The sequence below is a fragment of the Lissotriton vulgaris genome, chromosome 10 (assembly GCF_964263255.1).
Source record: "Lissotriton vulgaris chromosome 10, aLisVul1.2, whole genome shotgun sequence".
NCBI lineage: Eukaryota > Metazoa > Chordata > Amphibia > Caudata > Salamandridae > Lissotriton > Lissotriton vulgaris.
The window spans coordinates 261,850,021-261,874,560 of record NC_141698.1 but is presented as its reverse complement, the minus strand read 5'-3'; the positions used below and the strand labels follow the sequence as shown (position 1 = coordinate 261,874,560).

Here is a 24,540-nt window from a genome sequence, read left to right as displayed (position 1 = left end):
AAAATGAGGGTCCTGCCTTGATACCTCTATACCCTACTTAACTCAATTTGTCCCCTCCCTTTGTTCACATTCAAAACACTGGATAGTCTATTAATAATACTGGTCTGGGGGTCTTGTGCGGGCGCACGATTCAAGATGGGCACCTCCGGGTGAGCTCCAGCTCATTTTCGCCCATTTTTAATCCAAAAACGACTAATTTCTGTCAGAAGTATGCCCATTAGGAGGTCGCTGTGTTTATGAAGCCAGTACCTGTTGCTGTGAAGAGTTTCCAGCGTTTCTGATTAGCGGAAGTTGTGTTTTTCTTGCTTCAGGCTCCAGCACCCAGCTCTGCATCAAGGTATTGCCCTGCTTGGCTATCAGGGGGGGCGGAGTAAGAGCTCAAGAGAGGGCCTGGCTTGAGCCTAACCACTCCCTCAGCCCATTTTAGCCGCTGCACCAGTCATTTTAGGGCTTTTTTTTACAGACAATACTTTACCTTCTCCTTTATGTTATATTGCTTTATAAATGTAATTCTTTATACAAAAAAGGAAAAAAAAATACTCATTCTCTTCATAATAAAAGGAGATAGCAATTTTCACCTCCTCCTGTCAAATCTAAAGAAGTAGTGTCAACCGAACCTTCCTTAACTTTAATTCTTGATGAAATTCAGGCACTTCGTGCTACTACTGATACAATTGCATCAGAGATTAAAAACGTGCGCAGTGGCTAGTTTACCAATGAAAATCTCCGATAATTCAATTAAAATACAAAATAATGAAGTTGAAATAGAAGCTTTTACTCCACTTGTGGCAACAATTTCACCTATGTCTGCACTCCTTTTAGATATGGAAAATCATAACAGACAATATAACTTACGCATTTTCAATTTACCGGAAGATGTTGAAAGTTCCAGTTGCAGATTATATTTGAAAATTCTGATTCCTGGCCTCCTAAAGATCAAATTTCCAGAAAAATGTGAAACTGATAAAGCACACAGAATTCCTTCTCATCACAACCCTCATCACGCAAAGCCTCGACAAATGATCTTCAAAGTTCTCCATTCACCACCATGTGGTCTTGATCAGAAAAGCAGCACGAGAAATTCCTTCCTTAATGGTCAATGGAAATAAAATATGTATCCACCAAGATTTTGCAAAGGAGACTGGTGCAATTTGAAAGGAATTCACTGCTCTCTGTCCTCGACTAAGAAGTCTTGGTTTCAAATATGGATATTTTTATCCATCAGCAATGCGTATGTGGAGAGACAACTTCTCAAAATCCTTCCATCGTTCTGAAGAACTAAATCTGTTTCAGGAACAACATTCACAGGAACTCAATGGATACTCATGACTCTGCTACTTGAATATTAATATTAAGTATATTCTGACAAATTGATGGTTTATTTTTTCATAGGGTTCCAACGGTTCCGGTCATGCTTGTAATGCGTGTGTTTTTATCGTTTTTCCAATGTCAAGGGTTTACACCATCCAGTTAAGTGTACAGTTAAGTGTACATAAATTCTAGATTATTTTGGAAGCTGTAAAGCAGATATTTGTCAAAATGGTGTTGCTATCCGTTTTTCAAAAAGGCTTCATTGCCAAATTTTGAGTAAGTTTTCTGATACTGATGGTAGATATGTTATAGCTAAAATTAAAATTCAGTTGTGTTTTTAATAAATGGGTATGGTCCAACTGCTGATGATCATATTGGTTGGTCCACTCTAACAACAGAAGTTCTTAAATTGGGTAAAGTCCCTTTTATACTTGGAGGAGATTTTAATATTGTATCTGATCCCTTATTAGTTAGATTTTCTCTTACTAAATTTCGACCTCCTAAAGCCTTTTTTGCTCTTAAATCATTTCTTCAAACTACAAAATGAGTTGATACTTGGCGATTACACTTTCCTACAGAAAAAGTGTTTACATTTTTTTCTAACCCTCACAACTCTCACTCCAGGCTTGATTATCTTTTAATTTCCAGACAATTATTTAACTCTGTAGTCACTCCTAGTATTGGAAATATTGCTATATCAGATCATGCCTCAATTTGTTTTGATTTTGAAATTGAATTCAAATTTTACTTCGCAGCCCAGATGGAGAATGATTTCAAGTATTGTTGTTAATGAAAAAAAGAAACCTAAACTTTTAAATGCTATTCATGATTACTTTCTTCTTAATCCAGAAGGCTCTACTTTCATGGTGAATAGATGGGATACTTTTAAATCCTGTATTAGCGGTGTTTCAATGTATCTTATGGCCCATGAAAATAAGTCTTTTCGTGCAAATATTAAAAATTTAGAGAAGCAAATCGCAAAATATGAAAGACTTTTTATTTCATCTAATGATCCTCAATATAGATTTAAATTGCAAATACTTAGGTGTGAGTTTAATTTGATCCTTAGCAGAAGAGCTGGCATTCAATTGTCAAAGTGTAAAGCCAAATTTAGTTTTAATGCTAACAGATCTGGAAGATTGCTAGCCAATTATTTACCCATTAAAAAAGATAAAGCCCAAATAAATTCAATTCATGGTTCTGATGGTAAAATTGCTTTCTCCCAAATTATATTGGTAATTAATTTTTTGATTTGTATACTACTTTATATAATAAACCTGATTTTGATGATGTCTCTTTGGTTGATTCTTTTTTAGCTAAATGTGGATTACCCAAGATTTCCCAATCTGATCAAATTAAGCTCCACTCGCCCATTACTACAAATGAAATTTTACTAGCCATAAAATCTCTCAAGAAAAATAAATCCCCTGGAACCAGAATTTCAGTTACAATTTATTCCTCTTTTATTTCAACTTTTTACTCTTTTTGGTTCTATGAGTATTACTACTGGTTCTTTTACTGAGGCGTTAATTATTGTTTTACCCAAGCCTAATAAAGACCCTGCTCTTGTGTCAAATTATCGTCCGATCTCTTTAACAAACCAAGATCGTAAATTGCATGCCAAAATACGTGCTACTAGATTATCCTCAGTGTTAGACTCTGTTATACATCCAGATCAATTTGGTTTTATGAAGAATAGATATTCTGCTAATAATACAAGAACTTTGCTACATGTTATTGAACACGGATCTACGTTATCTCTACCATCAGGAATTCTCACTGTAGATGCTGAGAAAGCTTTTGATAAAATTCACTTGCAATTTTTATTTCGTATTTTATTATCATTTAATTTTGGTGACATATTTATTCGTATGATTTCTGCTTTATATTCTTCACCTATTGCTCGTTTATTTATTAATTGCCAAATTTTAAATCAATTTTCTCTTTTTAGAGGTACAAGACAAGGTTGTCCCCTTTCCCTGCTTTTGTTTATTGTTGGTATTGAACCCTTACTTACTTCCATTAAAAAATTTAACAAAATTGTTGTAATCAATATCAAAGATGTTATTATTAAAACGTTAGCTTATGCAGATGTTGTACTTTTATTTATTAGTGATCCCTTATCCTCTTTTCCATCCCTAATGGAAATTATTTTGTTTTATTCCAATGTTTCTGGATATAAATTAAATACCAATAAAACAGAATTCTTTCTTTTAAATATTTATTGTACTCCTGATATGCTACCTTCGAATGAAATTATTTGAAAAAAGGATAAACTTAAATACCTTGGTATTATATTCTCTTCATCTATGAAATCAACAATATCTATAAATTGTGAATCCATTTTACATTATATTAAAGACAAAACCTCCAAATGGTCTTCACTTCATCTTTCATGGTGGGATAGATTGGACTCCATAAAAATGACTATTGCACCAAAAAATTGTCATACCCTTGCTATGATTCCTACTCAATTTCCATTAAAGTTTTATGAAAACTTCTCTCCAAATTTCTTTGGATTAACAAATCCGCTCATATCAGTTATAAAAAATTGAAAATACACAAATGTAATGGGGGTTTTGGATTACCTGGCTTTTTTCTTTATCACAAGGCCTTCATTTTAAAACAAAGCTCTTTTTGGTTTAACCATTCTTCTTTGAACAATCCTCCTAATTGGTTTCTTATCAAAAAAACGTTGATAGAACCTTTTCCTCTACCCACTTTGCCAATTATGTCTAATACATCTCAATATCTTCATAAATCCGTTATTTTAAAATCCGCCAAACTAATTTTGAATGATTTAGATTTTATTTTTCAGTCACCCATATCCACTACTGAAGATATGTCATTATGGTATAATCCAATCATAAAACTTAATAGAAATGTTAGATTTTGGTATTCATGGATTAAAGCTGGCATTTTGTACCTTAAAGATGTTTATTGTAAAAAAGCTTTAACATCATTTGAAGATTTACAAACAAAGTTTCTTTTGCCGCCTTCTGATTTGATCAAATATGAATCCTTATGTAATTCTATTTTAGGTTCACTTCCTCATAATATTCCTTCTAATGGTGAATCAGAGTTATCAATATGTATTCAACTGTATCTACTTTATCTCATGGCGTATCTGTATTATATAAAAACATGTCCATTTGTCCAGGTTCCAACATTCATATAATCGCATCATTTTGGAATAATATTATTTCAACCTCTTATTCTATTGATATATGAAAAGTTATTTGGCTTAATAGTATTTCTGGTTGGTTACCTGTTTCGCTCTATCAAACTAATTCATATTTTTTATATAACTGTTTATTGACTCCATTACGTTTAGTTCAAGCAAAACTCCTTGCGTCTTCAATTTGTTGGCACTGTAATTTACTTACTGGTTTGTTACAACAAATGCCTCATGATTATCCTATGGTTTTTAATTTTTTGACATATGTTTGGGTTGTTATGAAAAAAGTACTTAATTTTCATGATTATATCTCATTCAAACTGTTAATTTGGAAATCTGTTGTTCTCTTGCAAAAAGTAAATGATTTAGAAGGTAAACTATTCAATTTTCTATTATCAGCAGCTTTTAAATCCATTACATGTTGGGAAGATGTTTCATATGGCCGGGATGCCCGTCACCCCCTCCCAACACAATCCCCAAGGATGGGAAGTCGGACGCAGGCTTGAACTTTTGGAAGGTGGGAGGGAGTCACCCTCCGGCCGTATTTATTAAAATATGAAACAAAATTTAAAACATTAAATAAAAGTTTCATAATCATGTACAATTTTACATTTATTACATTTCGATGAAGACATGTTCTTTGGCTAACCTTAACAGATCTCTAATACAAAGGTATCCTAGCCGAGTCTAACATCCTGCAAATGCATACATTCTAAATTAAAATTGTACATCCTAGCATTAAGGGCCAACGGCAAGGTCTTAACCGGTGTCAGATCCCTACTACCAAAACTGTCGCCCTCACGGTGTGAGTGGCGCATGCGCAGAGGACTTTACCCTCATTGCCAACTGTAATTTCCCTTGTCGTGGTGGGGGCCCCCTTTCCACTCGACGCCATCTTAAAGGTCGTCCGAGTTCCCGTGTGAGGTATCTGTAGGAAGGACAGCGTGGACTCCCCCCCCATCCCCACACTCTCTATCCGCCGTCGCGGATATCCGGCCCCCGGGAAATTAGTAGGAGGGGCATATAGCCGCCTCCTCCCCTGGGGGGGGCCTATGGCCGTCTCCCCTTAGGCGACCCATCCTTAGTGGGTGCCGCCTCCCCGTGGGAGGGGCCAATGGCCGCCTCCCCCCCGGGCGCTCCCATCCATTCTGGGTGGCGCCCCCCTCTAGGGACCTTGAAATTACTGCTCACCGATCATGACCTTACCGCCACAGGCCGGATAGTTGACCGACTATCCGGCCCCCCCAAACTCCTCCTAAAGTTCATGCTTCCTCAAACCCCTTAGCCATTCTATGAAGTCTCCTATGAGTACATCATTCCCCTCCCGGGACAGGTGAACCCCATCATTCATATACATGTGATCGCCCCGAATACACCCATGAGGAATGCTATGCAACTGCGCAGAACGAAACAATCTACCAATTTTATTATTTACCCTCTTCACCGAATGGTTCAGTGCTGACACCGAAAGGCCCCCCAGCCATACCTTCCTGGGAATCATGTGAGACCAGGCAATCGTGCACCCCGGGATTCTTTTCGCCAACCAGCTAACAGCAGACAAAACTTGTTCAAACAACACACGTCTACCCAGTGTCACCAAGTCATTGCCCCCCAGGTGTACTATGACTACAGACGGCGGTGACCTTTGCCGCCCTAAGAGACCCTCAACAAATGACTCGAATTGGTCAAAACAGAGCCCGCCCTTCCCATGGAAGGCCACTCTGTACCCGTATTCCCCAGCTGCGCGAGTCGCGTCACCTGCTTTGAATACGTCCCCGGCGCGCCTCACGTATGAGTGGCCCATGACCCATACCACTTTCCCTCTAGACGGTGGTCCATGACCGCTGGTCTCCTGGTGCTGGGTCGACTGCACATTCCGCCCCGCGTGACAGGCTCGCGAAACTGTAATTCAAACAAAAGACAAGAAGCGTGAGTGCATGACATGTCAATTGATCTTTACAACATGTGCAATCGCACATACCTTTTGAAGCAATTCGAGGACCATAGCCCCAACTGTTTTACTTCGTCCGCACTCTGACCCCTGGCTGTAGCCTCAGTAGCAGCCCCTATCCTAAAGGAGTGGGTCCCAAAATCGCACGGGTCCATGCCCGCCGCAGCGATTGTCAGTGCTAGAACACTCTGGAACTGAAACCTCGTCAGTGGGGTGCCATCCTTGTGCCTCAGCAAAGTCCCCCCCCATGTAGCCGCCCTCAGTGCCAAGTATTCCTCTATACACACTATCGGGCACGTGGAGGACCCTCGCGCGCGCTGCACAACAACACTATTTCCCATAGCCCCTTGGTCGGTCTTGGACCTGGCTATCGTGACCACCATCGAATCACCTCTAATTTGGATGTGATCCCTGCACAAGCCTCCCTCCAAATCTTTCTTGTTCCTTGCGACCAGTTCCTCACCTGCATAGCCCCGTGGAACGCTAATGCGAAAGCTGCCCGGAACAGAACTGCTTCGAATTGGGCGGAGCATGTCTCATCTAATTTTGCTATGAGTAAGGACAACCTATGTAAGCCAATCGGGCGCCTTTCATCTTGCTTGCGACCCTCGAGGCGCTGCCAGCCGCGAAGGGCTTTTTTCACCAAAAAGGAACCCGTTGGGTCTTTTATACCATGCACCTGCGCCATGAATGAAATGGCCGCCCTATGCCTATTGGCCGTTGCCGCTGATCGGCCTTCCCTGTGCAATGCTACCAGGAACCCCAGGAAGAATTCCTCCTGACCCCAGCTCTGATTCCCTGCCGGACCCAAAAATGTGCAATAGGAACGAAACGCTCCTTCGTATGCCTTTCTTGTCCTGGGGGCTAAGCTTGCTGCCACGAGGTCTTGTAATCCGGGGCTCCGATTAGCAAAAGTGCTTCGGGGAATGGTGCCGCCACTAGGTCAGCTGTAGGTAGATAACCCCTGAATGCCTGCATATGTGAACGAGAGAGTGCATCAGCCGCATGATTCAGTACACCCGGCACATGTTCCGCCCTGAACTGTACATTCAGTCTCATGCAAAGCAGCACAACCTCTTTCAACAATCTCAAGATCCATTTGCAGCGTGCTGCCTGTTGGTTAATGCATTCGACAACAGTCATATTATCAGACCAAAACACCACTGAGCGGTCTCTGAAATCGTCTGGCCATGCCATCAGAGCAACCAAAATGGGGAATAGCTCCAGGAACCCAATGTTACTTGTGAGACCGCTGGAGTGCCACCACACCGGCCATGTTTGCGCCGACCATCGATTACCAAAAATGGCGCCAAATCCCACGCTCCCCGCCGAGTCAGTCCACAGACCTAGCTCATCTGAAGACGCTGGCGGCATGTTCCACACTACTCGACCGTTGAAGTCCGCCAGAAATGCTAACCAAATGAGCATATCATGGCGAACCTCTGCAGACAGTCTCGTACGGTGGTGTCCTTCTTTGAGACCAACAATAGCTTGTGCAATAGAGCGAGAGAAGGGGCGGGCCATAGGTATCACTCTCAAGGCAAAGTTAAGCTGACCCACTGTTTGCTGCAACTGGTGCAGGGTCACTTTCTCCTTACTGAGGCATAGCTTCAAGGAAGCCCTAAATTTGGCCACCTTTCACAATGGCAAACGGAAACATCCCTCCACAGAATCGAGCTCAATTCCCAGAAACTCCAGTGAAGTAGATGGTCCAACCGTCTTACCTGGAGCCAATGGGACTCCAAACTCCCTCATGAGGATGCAGAAGTCGTGCAGCGCCTGCGCACATTTTGAATCGCCGGCTGCCCCCACAACCAGGAAGTCATCGAGATAATGCATAACATGCTTATGCCCTGTGGCCTCGGTGAATGCCCACTCTAAAAAACAACTGAACATTTCGAAATAGGCACAAGAAATGGAGCAACCCATAGGCATACATTTATCCATGTAATAACTCCCCTGGAATGCAAAACCCAGCAAACGCTGATCCTGCGGGTGTACCGGGAGCAACCGGAACGCCGACTCGATATCTGATTTCGCCATCAGCACCCCGGGGCCCAGGCGATTCAACATGGTCATGGCCTCATCGAACGATGCGTACCGCACCGAACAGACTTCTGGGTCAATGGCCTCGTTCACAGAGGAACCCCTTGGAGCAGACATGTTATGAATAAGTCTAAACTCACCCGGGTCTTTCTTCGGGACAACCCCTAACGGGGAGCAGATGAAATCCGCCACCGGTGGGTGACGAAAAGGCCCGGCCACTCGCCCTAAGCTAACTTCCTTTGCAATTTTCCTCTCTACCACACATGGATTATGTTGCGCCGATAACTGGTTTTTACAAAAGGAGTTCCCTCAAAAATCCCCTGCCGGGATGCGGAAGCCGTACAAGAATCCCTTCCTCAACACCCCAGCGGAGACATGATCAGGGTATTCGTTTAACCAAGGAGTCATAGCCATGAGATCAACGGGTGTAGGCAGTTGGTCACAACGTTCTACCTTACTCCTGCTTGGACCCTCCTTTTCCTCCCGCCCCGTTATTTTTCGATCTACATAAACTCTCCGGGTGCGAGGAATTCCCACAGCCCGCACACACATGCTTGAACCTACATGTTCCTTGCGGTCTGTTACAGTTGCCTCGATTGAAGCCCCAACAGACTTGCCGCCATTCCTGCCGGTTTTCGGCTGGTGATCGATACCGGCGCCTGCTCGAAAGGGCACCACGGGCTTTTGGCGGGAGGCCCCTGACCCGCTCCCGCTCGGCGAGGATGTACCTGCCGCCCCCGGCAGGAGCTGCTTATGCCAGGAGACCGAGTCGAGGCAGTCCCATGTCAGAGAGGCATCATATTCTTTCGCTTTTCGGAATTTCATGTCATAGCCTTTGACACAGTTTGTCATAGCACCTTAATACAACGCCTCAGAAACATCGGAGTCCAAGGAAAAGCACTGGAATGGATCACCTCGTTCCTTGCCGGAAGAACTCAGAGAGTCCGCCTTCCACCATTCAAATCAGAAGCTACCAAAGTCATCTGCGGCGTGCCACAAAGATCTTCACTCAGTCCCACCCTCTTCAACGTATACATGAGCCCCCTCGCGGCCATCGCACGCCAACATAACTTCAACATCATCTCCTACGCTGATGACACTCAACTGATACTATCACTCACCAAAGACCCCAACACCGCCAATACCAACCTACATGAAGGAATGAAAGAAGTAGCCGAGTGGATGAAGTACAGCCGTCTAAAACTGAACTCCGACAAAACTGAAGTCCTCATCCTTGGTACCGCCCCCTCCGCCTGGGATGACTCTTGGTGGCCAGAGGCCCTTGGAAAAGCGCCCATCCCGACGGACCACGCACGGAACTTAGGTGTTATCCTGGACTCCTCACTCTCTATGAACAGACAAGTCAACGCCGTCTCATCTTCTTGCTTCAATATTCTTCGCATGCTCAAAAAAACATTTCGCTGGATCCCCACCGAAACTAGAAAAACGGTCACCCACGCACTGGTCACGAGCCGCCTGGACTACGGAAACACCCTATACGCCGGTACCACCGCAAAACTACAGAAAAAACTCCAACGTATCCAGAACGCCTCAGCCAGACTCATACTAGACATCCCGCGTAAAGACCACATCTCTGGACACCTGAAAAACCTCCACTGGCTCCCCGTTAACAAGAGGTTCACTTTCCGCCTCCTAACCCACGCACACAAAGCACTCTACGAACTTGGACCCGAATGCCTCAACTCACGACTTTCCTTGTACACCCCCTCCCGCCACCTACGATCCTCCAACCAAGCCTCTGGGATTGGCGCCAGGTTGTCTGCCGGCGTGACAGGGGTGGCCGGGGGTACCTCTGGGACCGGAACCTCTGGGATAGGAACCTCCCCCGAAACCGCCCTCCTCTTGACCCGCTTCCCTCTACCCTCGGGGAAAATTCCCGGCAAGGCCGGGCCTATTACCTTCTTAGGGTTACCAGGATTGCTCAGCGCAGCCAGTTGTTGTTTTACCTCCACCAAACCTCGACCGATGGATGGGACTTGACCGAGTTTCCGCTCCATGCCAGCCATCCGGTTCACCAACATGCGTAGCACCTTATCCGTCTCGGAAACCTTTCCTGCTTTCTTGCCAGCCATGGTTTTGATTATCCGCTCCTAGACGATCACAAGGTCCTGGATCTTCGCCTTCGAGTAACTGAAAGAAAAATACAAGAATTAAAAGTTCTCAAAATTGCTGCCTGTTCCGTAGAGGGCTCACGAGCAACGACTGGGTGCAGCCTTCAGAGCACAGGAACAAGAGGACGCGTCTTCGGATTCCCGCTCTATTTATTCTTCTGCGGGAGGGCGTGTACCCTCCTCCGGTACGCCTCCTGGGCGTGGTCTTCGGTGTAGGTGTCTAGGACAACCCCTCTTGGGTGGGAAAAAGGCGCGCCCCGGCTACGCCGCTTCGGGCATTCCAGCCGAGACACGCCCCCGCCCAAAATGGTTTCCCGGGAGGATCGGGGCACCCAACCATACGTTCGGGGGGACCGAGTGGTCGCCCCTTTCCATTATTATCTGTTCATGCTTGGTGGTCATGGGTTATCTTTACTAGAAGAAGAGCGCAATTATCTTTGAATGGTATTAATCATAATTCTATTTCTTATCATTCTTTTTGGAAACCTGTTGATAAATATTTATCTTCTTAAATACATATTTATTCCAGTTGTTAATTGGTGTTACATTAATCTAGTTTTTATAATGTAGTACTTAATTTTCTTCTCCTCATTATATAGTTTCATTTTTGCTCCTTTCCCTCCCCTTTTTTGTTTTTCTAGGAATATTATGTTTAATGTATTTACCTATTGTATCTTATTACTATCTTTTTTCATTATCTTTCAATTGTAATTGGGTATCTTTTCGGTAATATTTTAAGTATTGTTTCTTACTTTTGTGCCTATTATGAAAACTCAATAAAATATTGTGAACATACAAAAATGACTGGTCTGGGTGGGTAAGCAAAAAATAGACTTCTTGGCCTTACTAACAAGCATTTGCAGTGGAATAGGTCTCGCATTAGCAAGAGTTTAAGCTGTTGGCATTTTAAATGCCAATCCCTTTTATTTATATGTTTTAATAATTAACACACAAATAAAAGGCATCGTCATTTACAATGCAAATAGCTGAAACTCTTGTAAACGTGAATGTGAGACCTATTCCACTTCAAAGAAGAGGCCGACATTGTACCGGGCTGCTTGGAAAGTGAAAATGCGCATGGTCTGCTTAATGGGGCAGGAAAGCATGTTGTGCCTGCAGTAGGAGAAACTCATTAAAGAAAATAGTGCTTACAGACTTAATAATACATATTGGATAATAACAGATGGGAGGTTACAATGAGGACAAGGTGGGACTAAAGAGGGCCTAACAGGACTATTAAGAAATCATCAGCCAGCATTTGCAAATGACAATGACACGAGCCAATGAAAGATATGGGGGGAGAGTGGGCAAAGCTTCAACTCCATATTCGAATACAGCATGCCTGGGAGAGCAGCGCATGCACTACCCGGGTTCAACCTAAAAAGGGATCTGGAGGAGGGAGGTGTGGTATTCCGTGACTTGCGGGCTTACTACTAATGTGTACCACATTCAACATGCCACTAGACCGGAGACTGAGGAGGAAAACTGGAACTAAGATTGTTAAGTGGAACAGATGGGGATGACTCACTGGTGGAGGTCCTCATGCGGGGCTCTCGCATTAAGGTGGCCTACCCTTGCATTTTTAGGCAGACTGGGGTTGTTTGGGAGCAAATTATGAAAAGGGTGCTCCTGAGGTCGTCCTTTGCCAGACCCGTGATATTCGGGGGTGAATTCGATGCCAATGAATGTCATGATAGGTACAAGCCCAACAATGGCAATATCAATAAGTGCAATGTGTGTCTTTCAGGCAATTATCTGACTGGTCAAGGCCGCGCCCCACTAACGGAACCGCAGCGGATTCTGCGGACGTGCGTCAGACAGGGCTTGGCGAGCGAGGGGCGGTCTTGGAGTCGGTCGGCGATCGTGAGGGTGAGGTAGGCTGTTAACCTTCAGAGGGCCTGTCGGCGCTGTGGTGATACTGACCGGGACTTTGGTGGCAGGCTTTCCGGTAAGTCGGCAAAAGAGGCGTGCAGGAGAGTGTGTGCCGGGAGGCGTGTGGCCGTCTCTGCCGTCTACGCTGCAGCCGTCGCCGTTATCGGTGCTGGTTGTGGGCGGGGGCGCCGGGCGCTGGGCGCTTGGTAGGGCAGGCTTGCTCGGTCCAAAATACTGCAGCCTCCCCGGCCCTCTGAACTGCATGCTGCCGCCGCACGGGGGCTGGCTTCTTGCGCTGCCTGGGTTGCCTCCCGAGTCAGCCGTGTCAGTTCCACCCTTCAGTGCCCCCATAGGAAGGAAGTTGTGCTTTGCCTTGCTCCCTCCGGTGGCGGCCACTTCATGCACTGTCTCTCCGGGCCGGCTTAGTCTGACGTCTGTGCGGTGCTTTCCGGCTGCCTTTCCAAGCTCTGGGGCTTCAATGCCCATAGGAATCAATGGGCATTACCGATTCGGTATTTACCGAATCGGTAAATACCGATTCCTTCCGATTCGGTAATTTTTTAAATAAAATTACCTACATCTGCCCTTCTCTTTTTTACCACTTCTTAAATACCGATTCGGTATGAATCGTTATTTATGAAGTGGTAAAAAAGATTTACCTACATCGGGCCCAAGGTACGGTGCGGGGGGGTGCCCTGACCCAGCTCGCCTCGTTCCAGTTAACGATTAGGCAGAACTCAGAAAAGTGGCAAAAAAAAAAAAGCGTTAAAACTGCACCACCTAATTGGCACCTCCAGGACAACATTCTACAGTGCAGTAAGCCATCTGCTCAACACAGGCTAAACAGTCTCCAACGCCAGAATCGGCTAAGCCTCTAGCTTCTAGACCCCGGATACGTCAGAGCCTGCTGACCCATCAGAGATCCAATTCACCGCTACTTTTTCAGACCTTCAATTTGCAACCTGCTCCGGCGGCGCCTGCCCAGCAGCTTCAGTTACAACTCTCACTACAGTACAGAATTGGTTCTAATAAACCCCTAAGCAATGAGATCCGGGAAAATAAGAAAGACTTCAACGGCACCCAAACGGCAGAAATCAAAACAGCTGGGTCTAAAAGACGAGCCCCATCAGGGCAACCATAAGTCCATCTTGGCCTGTCAGGAAACTGCAACAGTGACTAAACCCTTGCCAGATGGTGGCTGGAACCTCAGCCTTAATAGCAAGAGTATGGACACGCCAACCGGCTTAAAACCTTCGAATCTACTGGACTATTTCAAAAAAATCCCACCAACGACCAATGTCTTTTTAAAATCCCAGTCCCAGGAGTTAATCAATTCCGTACCCCCGTATCTGCTTGCCGAGATAAGTATGCACTCCTTGCAGCCGCCTTCTCCTCTACAGTGGCCATTGAGAAGCAAAGAGCTAGCGGAACTACCGCGAGTTTACATCTTTGGAGCAACAACGAACAATCTATCCCCGGTGCGGCGGGGGAGCCCAGATCCCAAACAAAACCTAACTACTCATCACTCAGAGCCGCTATCTGGACATCAATGCTCACTTACAGGAGAGACCAACCAAGGAGTATCTCCGTTGTAATCCCCTCCGGGGAGCCTTCAACATCCCCCAGGCCTTTTGACAAATCACATTCAGAAACCAGAACCAACAATAACCTCTACCCAACAAGATCTCGATGGGACAAAAGAATCTACAATGATTCCCCATCGTCAACTAACCCTAGTACAAATACATGCGCAAAACTCGTACGCGCATAACAATATTCTACAACCGTCCATTTCATCTTCAAGTATAAGTTTACCAAAGGAGCACTTTGTTGCGTCGAGCCCTCGGCAAACAGCTCTTTCATCACCGGCATCCTTAATGATCCCCTCACAAAAATTGCACAAAAACCCTGATCCAAACGACCAACTTTTAGCTGATCTCTCACTCTTCTTTAAAACCAGCCAAAACCCAACCAACCTCACGTCAAACCCAAAGCCCAACCAAGAAGAGTCTACAGCAACAGGGGTTTGGTCGCAACTTCTTCAGACGATTCAACAAATAGTCAAAGCGCTTAACTACCATTCGGACAAACTGGATGTGCAGGTCGATCTTCTGAATACTCTGGCATCATTCACGGCGGGGATCGACAGCAAACTTGACAAACTGAACAATCTAATATTAGGAGCGCAAGCATCAACAAAGCTTATACAGTCAGTCTGTTGCTGCTCCCCAATTATTGACTCACTATCATCACTTCCAGACTTTTTAACCAGTGTAATAAAAGAAGTTAAGCTGCTGAAGGGAGGCAATCCACACACTATTCCCTGTCCGCAAACACAAAGAACAGAAGATCTAGAGAACCCATGGTCTACTGCAAACAAAGGCATTAAGTCAAGCCGGGGAACCACTCTCAGGCCAAACTTGCCGAGCGAACAGCAAAAAAACTGCAAATCTAACGCTACATCAACGGGTCCTGCCCCGACCCAAACGACGACCGAAAACGCCGGGGCCCCAAGCGAGTGTACCACCCGTCCAGACCACCAAGCGACAGGGCAAACGGCCTGTTTAATAACTTCAGATTTCATCAAAGTAGAAGGATCATCAGCCCCTCTACCACCCTGCAGTAAAAGAGAGCGTAAACGTTTGCGCAAGCAGAGAAACAAAATAAGGGCAAAAGCAACAAACGCCCATTCGAAACGGCGGCCAACAAAAAAGCCCTAAGTGAGACTGCTATACCATCACCCCCAGTAAACCCTAGTGTCAACAATGCAAAAGCTGTTCCACTAGAACCAACAATACAATTAACTGTGGGGAACGCCCACGACCCAATTGAATCAGCTGCGAGAACAGCAGCAGACGAGTCCAGCACAGTGATAGAACAGCAAAGGATTATAACTGACGATCCAATCATACCCGAGCCTATAGTCTCTGAACAAAAACCTAAATTAGCAACAGTCACGACTCTGTCCTGTGCAAACCCTAAAATAACGTCAATGAACTTCACAAAAATTATCTATAATCAAAAAACCACTATACCTAAAAACAATCAGCCTTTATGGAAGTCCTTTCATCTGCCGCCACAACAGGAGCAAGAATTGCACGCAGGTCCGGTTTTGAATAACTTCAATAAGACGGCTCCAAGTGAAAATAACAAGGTGAACAACAATGGCTCATCACACTCTCACATCTTACTGGTACCAGAATATAAATCAAAGGGACGGCAAGATATTCTCAACAGGTCGAACATAACAAAGTTAGCGGTTGGTATCCCGGGGCTCGCAGGATTGGTATCAGAGGACATCGAAGCCACCAAATTCCTCCCACCAAGAGGCGCCCAACCATCAGAGGTTACCTTGGTGTCATTTAAATCGGCCAGTTGGGTCGGAGCATTCCTGGATCATAAGGACATCCTGCGGGATTGGGGCATCCGAGTGTATCCTTACTCCATCCCAGGCTATCCCCCCGCTTTATTAAATCAGCCAATTATTTCTCGGAAAGCCGGACCCATCAGACTGGAGGATCACTCAATACCCTACTCAATTTTAAAAAACGCTTTGGGCCCAGACGCACAACACAAAATTCCTCTAAGACTGGTCTCCCATGCCGATACAACCCAAGACTGGGAGTGGCTTCCAGCCATTCTGTCAACTAAAAGCTCAGTATGACCGTCCGAAGTAATGTGCAGGGGCCCCAAGCCAAAAACCTTGACAAAGTCAATATTCTCAGCAACCCCACCAGCAACCGTGTCTAACCTACTAGCTGACTCTACTTTCTCAATATGTTCTTGGAACATAAGTGGCCTTCACCAGAAAATCACGAACCCCGAAACACTCTCCTTTCTACGTGGGCACGCAGTAGTAGTTATACAGGACACTTGGGCACAACAAGGATGCCCCGTTATTGGCTACACAGAAATATGGAAACCAGCACTCCGAGATAGCCGCTATGGTCATCCTAAAGGGGGCCTGTCAATATATATATATCAAATAACCTAAAAGGCCCCCACTCACGATTACTTATTGATGAAGAATGGCTACTCGGGTCAAAATCAACTCTTGGCGGAATCAGCGCTCACTTCTCCTTTTAAACGCGTACATCAATCCAAGCACGCGAACAAAAAGAGATCACCTGGCCCGTTAAACGGAATTCATAAGCGACATAGCTGCGGAACATCCCAACACAGACTGTATGGTCACAGGTGATTTTAACACCAACTTATTCCAATGCATCCCAGTAGACAACGAAGGGCCTTTCTTACCTTTGATTAATGAGCCTGTCACACAAACAACACCGCCCAATCAAGCTTATTGCGGACTGGGAGAACTCTGCGTGACGCGATTCTATAGTGCTGGCTACTTGGTAATCAACGGAATATCGGAGGGAGACATCCCCCCTAATTGGTCTTGGACAAATGGTAGCAAGTGTTCCTATTTGGACTACACTATCTGCAATTCATCCTTGCTCCATTGCCTGGCAAGCTTCCACATCCGCCCACGAACCGAAAGCGACCACAGACCTCAGGTCATATCCTTTAATATAAAACCAGTATGTCATAAACCTGCCTCTTCAACTTGCTGTGGAATATACACAGAGAACCTAATGCGCCTCAGGTGGAGTGAAGTCCTCAGCCAGAACATCTTGCAAGAAAGCATGAACACAATAAGAGGAGGAATCGACCAAGAAGCCTCGCCGACTGCGACATGGTCAATGCTCTGCTCACACCTGATTAACCTTTTTCCAGCCAAACAGCAGACCCAAAGGCCATTCCAGCATCGCAAGTTCACAATGTCAACTCAGACCAAGTCACTTAAGAAAGCGAGAAACAACGCGTTGCGGTCACTCGCAAAATCTCCAGGGAACAGTGACTGTCTAATCTACTACCAAGTTGCTCAGAAGACTTTCAGGCTGGCGATGACCAAAGACAAACAGTTGCATGAAACCCAACTCTGGTGTAAACTGGTGTGGGAGAGTAAGAGTAAAAACTCAAGATAATTTTGGGCCTTAATTAACAACATTAATCAGAGCACATTGAGCTTTGGTACAGCAAACATACAAGAATCGGACTGGGTAACATTTCTAACCGACCACTTTAGATCCTTTGAACATCCAAGACCAACAGGTCCCTACCCTCTAAGAGAGACTAATGGAGTACACTATGCTAACGAGGCCCTGGAGGTGACTCAAGAAAAGGTGGCTACAGCAGTGACAAAAGCAAGATCAGACGGAGCACCAGGTCCAAACGGCCAGCCACAGAGCCTGTTCAAATCTGACCCACCCTTTTTATTCAGGAATTTTAACAAACCTTTTCAACTATGCTTTGAACACTGCAACAATCCCCGACTCATGGCGGGGCGCCATAATCCACCCAATTTATAAATCGGGATCCCGCTCTTTGCCGAATAATTACAGACTGATCGCCCTACTGGACATTGAGGCCAAGCACTACGCAGGCCTCCTTTTGGAGGACCTGAGGATATGGGCAACGGAATGTAACTTGATCCCGTTGAACCAGACAGGGTTTGTGGCCAACTCAGGGACCATGACTAATTTATTAGCTGTATCAACCATAGTCGACAAGGCACTTCTAACATCTAGGCCAGTGTTTTGTTGCTTTGTCAACTTCAAAGCAGCATTCGACAGGGTCCCTAGGGCAGATCTATGGGAAAAACTGAGAAAATGGGGGTTCCCAGACAAACTCTTGGAAGCCATTATCCAACCCCACTCCCGTACTTGGGTTCGAGTGAAGTTGGGGTCCGGCACACACCTCTCGCGGAAAATTATGACAAATAGAGGCGTGAGGCAGGGATGTGTGCTGGCCCCTCTTCTTTTTAATGTGTTTATATCAGATCTGTCAAGTACCCTGGGTGACACAAACAGTCACCCCCCAAAGGTGGGAGGCATGGTCATAAACAACCTATTGTATGCCGATGACCTGGTTCTTTTTAGCCTTACTCGATAAACTGCTGAGCTACACAATTACTAACCAATTAGAGGTCAACCTTAAGAAAACACAAGTTGTCCTCTTTGGTAAAAAACGATACGCCGGTGGTGGGTGGCTATTTGATAAAACAAGCCTCGCTATAGGTCAGTCATATAAATATTTAGGTGTCCACTTAGACTCCAGAGGTAACCTATCAAAACAGCGCAACGAGATCGCAGTTAAAGCCACGTCCCTGGCAGTGTCACTGAGCAAGCTTTCCAAAAATTTATCAGGCCCAACACTGGCACCTCTCTTGGAAGTCATGAGAGCTAAAATTGGCCCCACTCTTTCTTACGGCATTGAGATACTCAGGGGAAATTGAACACTGCCTTAAATCAGCACACAACCAGAATTTATAAAAGAGTTCTCCGACTCCCAAAGTCTGCATCTCCAGCGCAGATAAGACTAGAGATGGGGCTTCCTAATTATGAGGCCTTAAACGTGGGCACTTACCTAAAGTTTTGCCATAAATTAAGACAGGCGGACTCAGGTACCCTAGAAGCCTTAGTCTGGCTAGAAATCACTCAGAATAACCCATGTGGAACGTTTGGTCGCCTTTTCAAGGACGCCATTGATCTAATGTCAGCAAGTGATCTATGGGTCCTGAATCCCAGTCAGTCAGCATTTAAAATGGCTAATAAAAAATGTGTGAGAATGAGAACGCTAAACATGGATAAAGCACTTTTTGCAAAACGTAGCCACTCCTGGGCACTCATAAACTCATACAGATGGCCAGCTCCCGCAACTTATCTGTCTTGTACATACTCATTGTACCATAAACGTAGCCTTATAGCAATCAGAATGGGTGACTGGCGTTTTTTGCAAGATCGGCCCTCCTGGCAACGTACGGTGGAAGACACAACCTGTAGAGGGTGTGGCAAAACGGGGGAAACTTTGCTTCACGTGGTTTGCCTTTGCCCTTTTTATAATTCTCAACGTAGGTGCAAACTAAAAGCCGAATGGAACAGGTTGGGTGCCCGGACCTGCAGGCAAGCCATCATCGTGGCCCTGAACCCAGAAAACACAGTTTTAAATATAAGGCTAGCCAATTTTATTCAGCAAGCATATCGTAATTTTAACCAATTGAGTCCCCACTGAGCCTTGCCCAGATCCCTTTAACTACTAATACACCTTACAACATCTATTAACTTCTAAGGAAGCAAAAATGAAACGACTATAAAATGTATTGTAAGAGTATTGGGCTGTTTTTATACATAAGCTACCATTGGTCGCGTTCATCTCATAATGTCATTCAATAAGAAGGATCAAGTTGTGGATAACCTCTACTTTTTATACGACTGTTAAACAATTTATTGTGTCTTTGTACTTTTTTAATATTTGTATTATAATGTGAATTTAGCATTCTTTTAAAGATATTTGTGTTATATCTAAATAAAGACATTTGATTTGAATAAGTGCAATGTGAACGTATGAGAAAGTTAGTACCCGCACAATGCCCGTCAATGCAATGTCACTGTATACTGTAATTTGTGCCCACACAGCAGCGCTGACATCAGCAATAATGATACCCATGTACATCGCAACCCTGCATGTATGATGATATTGTTGCGAATAAGAACAATGTCCATGTATGAACTAACCAGAGCAAAACTAACTTCATCTATATTAGTACGAGTAATGTCTATGTACACGATGACAACTGTATGCAAAATTATGTCTTTTCATATATTTAACTTAAATTCATATCCCAGCAACAAAGATGATAGCTAGATGGCGGGAGAGGGGATGCAAGACCCTGAGGGATGAGTACTCGAGTGCTACCTTTCTCTTGTTTTCCAAAGTCCAAGACAAGTTTGGAATAGGCCCTGGTCAGTTGTTTCAATATGAAAAGGTATCAAGGTAAGCAAGGGAGATTTTTACCTGCTTCTTGCAGACCTGTCCCCCCTCTTGGACCCTGGAGGTTGTCCTGCAACTAGGCACCTTGCGACATACCATAACACATATGTACATAACCCTAAAGGATGATGGTCCCCGTGGAGAGTTAGAGGGAGAAGTCTAACTGGACGACTGGTATATGGGTCCAGCTCAAAGATGAGGTATGGGACAGGGCATGCGAACAGTTGTGAGCTGTCTAGAGTAATGCAATATTTCAGCTCATATAATTCAAGTTTTTTACACTGTATATATCTTACCCCAGTGACCCTTAATATGGTTTATGCAGAGAAGAGTCCTGCCTGTCTCAGGTATTGTGCAGAAAGGGACCCATTCCTACACCTGGCCTGGGATTGCTCCCTAGTGCAGCATTACTGGGAGTCTGTGTTGGCTATATTGAAAATGGTTATGGGCATCCTATTAGAGCCCAGACCACTGCAAGGAATCCTGGGAGTGATCCCTAAGCAAAAAGGGAGAAAGATGCAATATGAATTCTTAAACCTAGCGCTGGTATTAGCTCGCAGAAAGGTTGCGATCTAGTGGTTGAGTGGCAGGAGCCCTTAGGTTACATTATGGTATAAAGATGGTAAGGAATGGACCCTAAAGGAAGAGAAGCTCATTAAGCTGTCCTGAAGTGATGACAAGGTGTAAGAAGCCTTGCAGACATGGGGGTACTGATGGATAGCTTTGCTGGAGGGGTAGAGGATACAGTGGGTGCTACGAAGAGTGTGTACACTTTGCCTTCACCAGTTACTGACCATAATACAAGAGATCAGGTTGCTGCACTAGTAGGGGGGCTGTAAATCAATCAGAGATGCTGCTGTCCTTGTATTGGGATGGTTTGGGAGGTCGAGGGCTGCTTACCCACCATGGATTTTCCTGTCTGTACAATGCTGGATGCTTTGGGCTGGGAAAACTTGTTGTGTGATGCACACACAGCGGTGTCATTGCTGTCTATTCAATTAAAAATTCATAACTAAAGTTTAAAAAAACCTGGGGGCATATTGCCAAGGGCATTATCGCCGCATTAGCGGGACTTTTTCCCGCTAATGCGGCGATAATTTTATCGCCCCATTACCAAGCTGTCGCTAACACCAGTTAGCGACAGCTTGTAGGCGATAGCGGGCATTTAGGGGCCCACTTTGCATGTCACCGATAATTATCGCTAATGACATGCAAAGTGGGCGTGCCAAGATGTTAGCAACTGAAAACAGTCGCTAACATCTCTAACTCCTATTAACAACTTTTGGAAATATTAGCACTAAGCGCGAATATCTCCAAAAGCTAAGGCCTGCTAAAAGCAGTTCTTAGCCATGTTATCCAATGGAAGGTGGATAACATGGCTAAGAGCATTGTCACGATAATGCATGAATATTGCCGATTTTTCAGCGATATTCATGCATTTCGCAGGATTTTTACCGCTTTTGAGATAAACCTTGATAATATCAAGGTATCTCAGCGGTAACAATCCTCGCTGTGCGGCAATATTTTTTGACCGCTAACCAAGCAATAGCGATAATTATCGCTATTGCTTGGTAATATACCCCCTGGTTCTCTTGGTGCTATTTTAAGCATTGTAACAATTTTGCAACAGACTTACCCTTCACTCCTATGTAGCCCAAATTGAATATTGCTTATTACCTGCGAGGGGGGTGGCAAGTCCAGGTATTCCAGATGGGTAGCTGCCGGTGTAAATTCCAGGGACTCCGGTAATACGATGGCTTCTGTCAGCCACTGTTGTTTCCCCAAACGCTGATGTGACACGGGCCATTTGAGGAGTGGTGCCTCCTAACCTTTTAGTTATTCCAGAGGGAGTTGTTGTCCAAAAGCCTAAGGAAGATCCTGGAGACAATCCTGCAAGACCAGGGCTCCCAGAAGAACCTCCTCCAGGAAGCAGAGTAGTTCCTGATTTGGCAGTTTCTTTAGGAGTCCCTGGAATCCTGATGCCAGGCTTCCCGCTGACTTCCACTTCCTCCTGTACACCTGGCTGCCCTGTAACTTCCATTTTAGGCCCTGTTGGTACTTCATCCCCAGGCTTTGCTGATGCAATTCCCGGGGTTCCCGTGGGTTTAGATGCTGGACCGAGTCCTGGTTCTCCAGTGTCTCCTGGGAATTTTGTAGGCTCTGGAGGTGGTTTCTCGACACTACCTGCAGGCGTTGTTCCAAGCAATGGCTTTGATCCAATGTCCTTTTCTGTGGAGGAAAAAAAAACACAAAAGGATTTAACAAATTAAAGTCCTTCCAAAGCAAACTAAAACTTTGCTAAATGAATGTGGAGGTAAGAATTGAAGAGGTGCATGAATGAATGTATGTTGGTGCATAAGCTTCTAACCACATCCTTCAAACACCATAAAAGGAGGATGCACCCTAGCTATTAAATTGGGCTCACCTTAGTCATACTTGTCAACTACTTTTGGTCCGAGATAAATACAGTGCTGTGTTAAAAATTGTCAACAATGGCAATAAAAACACAACAATGGACAGAATAGCGTCCTTTCCTTTAACATCAATTTCAGAATCCATGCTCACAGGCTCTGAGCCTAATTGAAATGGGGAATAGATATACAGGGCAAATAGGCAGCACCCTATTTCTGTGCAGTGCTTCCCAACACCCTCCTCCTTATTGGTGCCAGCCGGCCCCATTCATTTCATAAACTGTCCCTCTCAGACAGGCCCTGAGGCGCATGCAAGTTTTCTGGTTCAACCCCTATCTCATACTCCTCCTAAAGAACCCCCGTCACTCATCCATTGTATTAAAGTCCCTATTTCCCCAAACATAGAATGAGTAGTCTAAAGGGAATTAGAACATTTCCTGACAGTTTATTGTCTCTGAAAGGTAAGCATGGGCTAAAGTAGAGTCTGTCATATGTCTGACTCCCCTAAACTAAACGGCCTCATTTAAAACAAAATGATGCAGCAAGGTGCCGCAAACCATTTAGCTTCTCAGTGCTACGTCATTTTCAAATACCAAGATGAGTCATATTAACAACAATACAACGCATCCCTGTGCTTCCCCTGTGCTGGCACACAATTGGCTGCTATGCACCAGCGCAGGCACCCTTGCATCCTTTTGCAAGGTGCCTGCCCTGCAGGGATGTTTGTTTTTGTGCAGAAAGGGATACCTACATGCAACAAAAAAAATCTCTAATGGCATTTTCCTCTTTCGATGCATGCTGCAGATTGCAGCACACAGAGAAAGAGGAAAAAACAAATAGAAATAAGGATATTTCTCCTCGTTGCGCCTCTCTAACGCTACCTTTGAGGTGATGTTAGATTCTGATGAATTCCCAGGTTACGATTCTTCGTAAATCTGGGAATGCTTCAGATTCCATGGGTATTCGGCTACGGTGGAGTTCCATGCCTCCACGTAGCACCTGGACTTCCTGTTCCTTGCTCCTCCCCCTCACTCTGCTCCACGAGGGTGATGGCGCTGGTGGTGTTCTGCTGGCATTCTTGATGTACTCACGGTGTTCGCGCTGTTTGCTGTTTGCGGTGTAGCGGGGCTTGCTGACAAGTCTAAAAAAGACATTTTATCATCGCTAAGGAGATAAAGAGATAAGGAGAGATATGCGCAGCGTGTGAAATGCGCTGTGGAGCGCTGTAAAGTTTGGATGATTCGAGGCTCCATTCAGCCGAGGCTGCAGTGATTTGATGACTGACTTACTCGACTGTGGTAATCACGAACAACTGGGGGTCATGTCGGTGATTGACATCGTTCTGCCCCGCCGCTTCAGCCATATAGTTTAGCGTTGAAACCGCTGTGTGGGCAAAACTACAAGTCCCAGCATTCCAGACGACCTGGCTCTTTTTGGAGTTTACTGGACCAATTCTGTTTTTGGCTGAGGATTGAAGGTCAGAGATCCCGAGGTGAGAATATATCGCCTTGTTATACTTATTTCGGCGCAGCGAGAATTGGTTCTGATTATGGGCAAGCAATTGACGGCCAGGGCCAGGGCGATAATACGACGTCAGCAATTGAAGGATAAATCAGAAAAGGCTAAGCGGGCAGGATCAGCTACGAAGAAAGAAAACTCTTCTGTCGAAAATTCGGAAAGCTCTGGAGAGGGTGAGAACAATCTCCCGAGTGACAACGTGATACAGGTTCACCAACAGGGGCCTAGTAACTCTATCACTAGTGAAGGGAAGGAGGTATTAGAATTGCCCGTGGGTGGAATGGA

At 44.9% G+C, this 24,540-nt stretch overlaps 1 protein-coding gene across 1 annotated transcript in view; it reads right to left on the bottom strand.

Annotated features, from left to right (window-relative positions):
* Positions 1-24,540, bottom strand: part of LOC147685082 (SCO-spondin-like) — a 1,395,910-nt gene that overhangs the window by 858,962 nt on the left and 512,408 nt on the right. Inside the window, exon 33 of the mRNA XM_086939757.1 lies at positions 22,004-22,555. Coding sequence (XP_086795883.1) covers positions 22,004-22,555 — 552 coding nt within the window. The remainder of the gene's footprint in view (positions 1-22,003; positions 22,556-24,540) is intronic.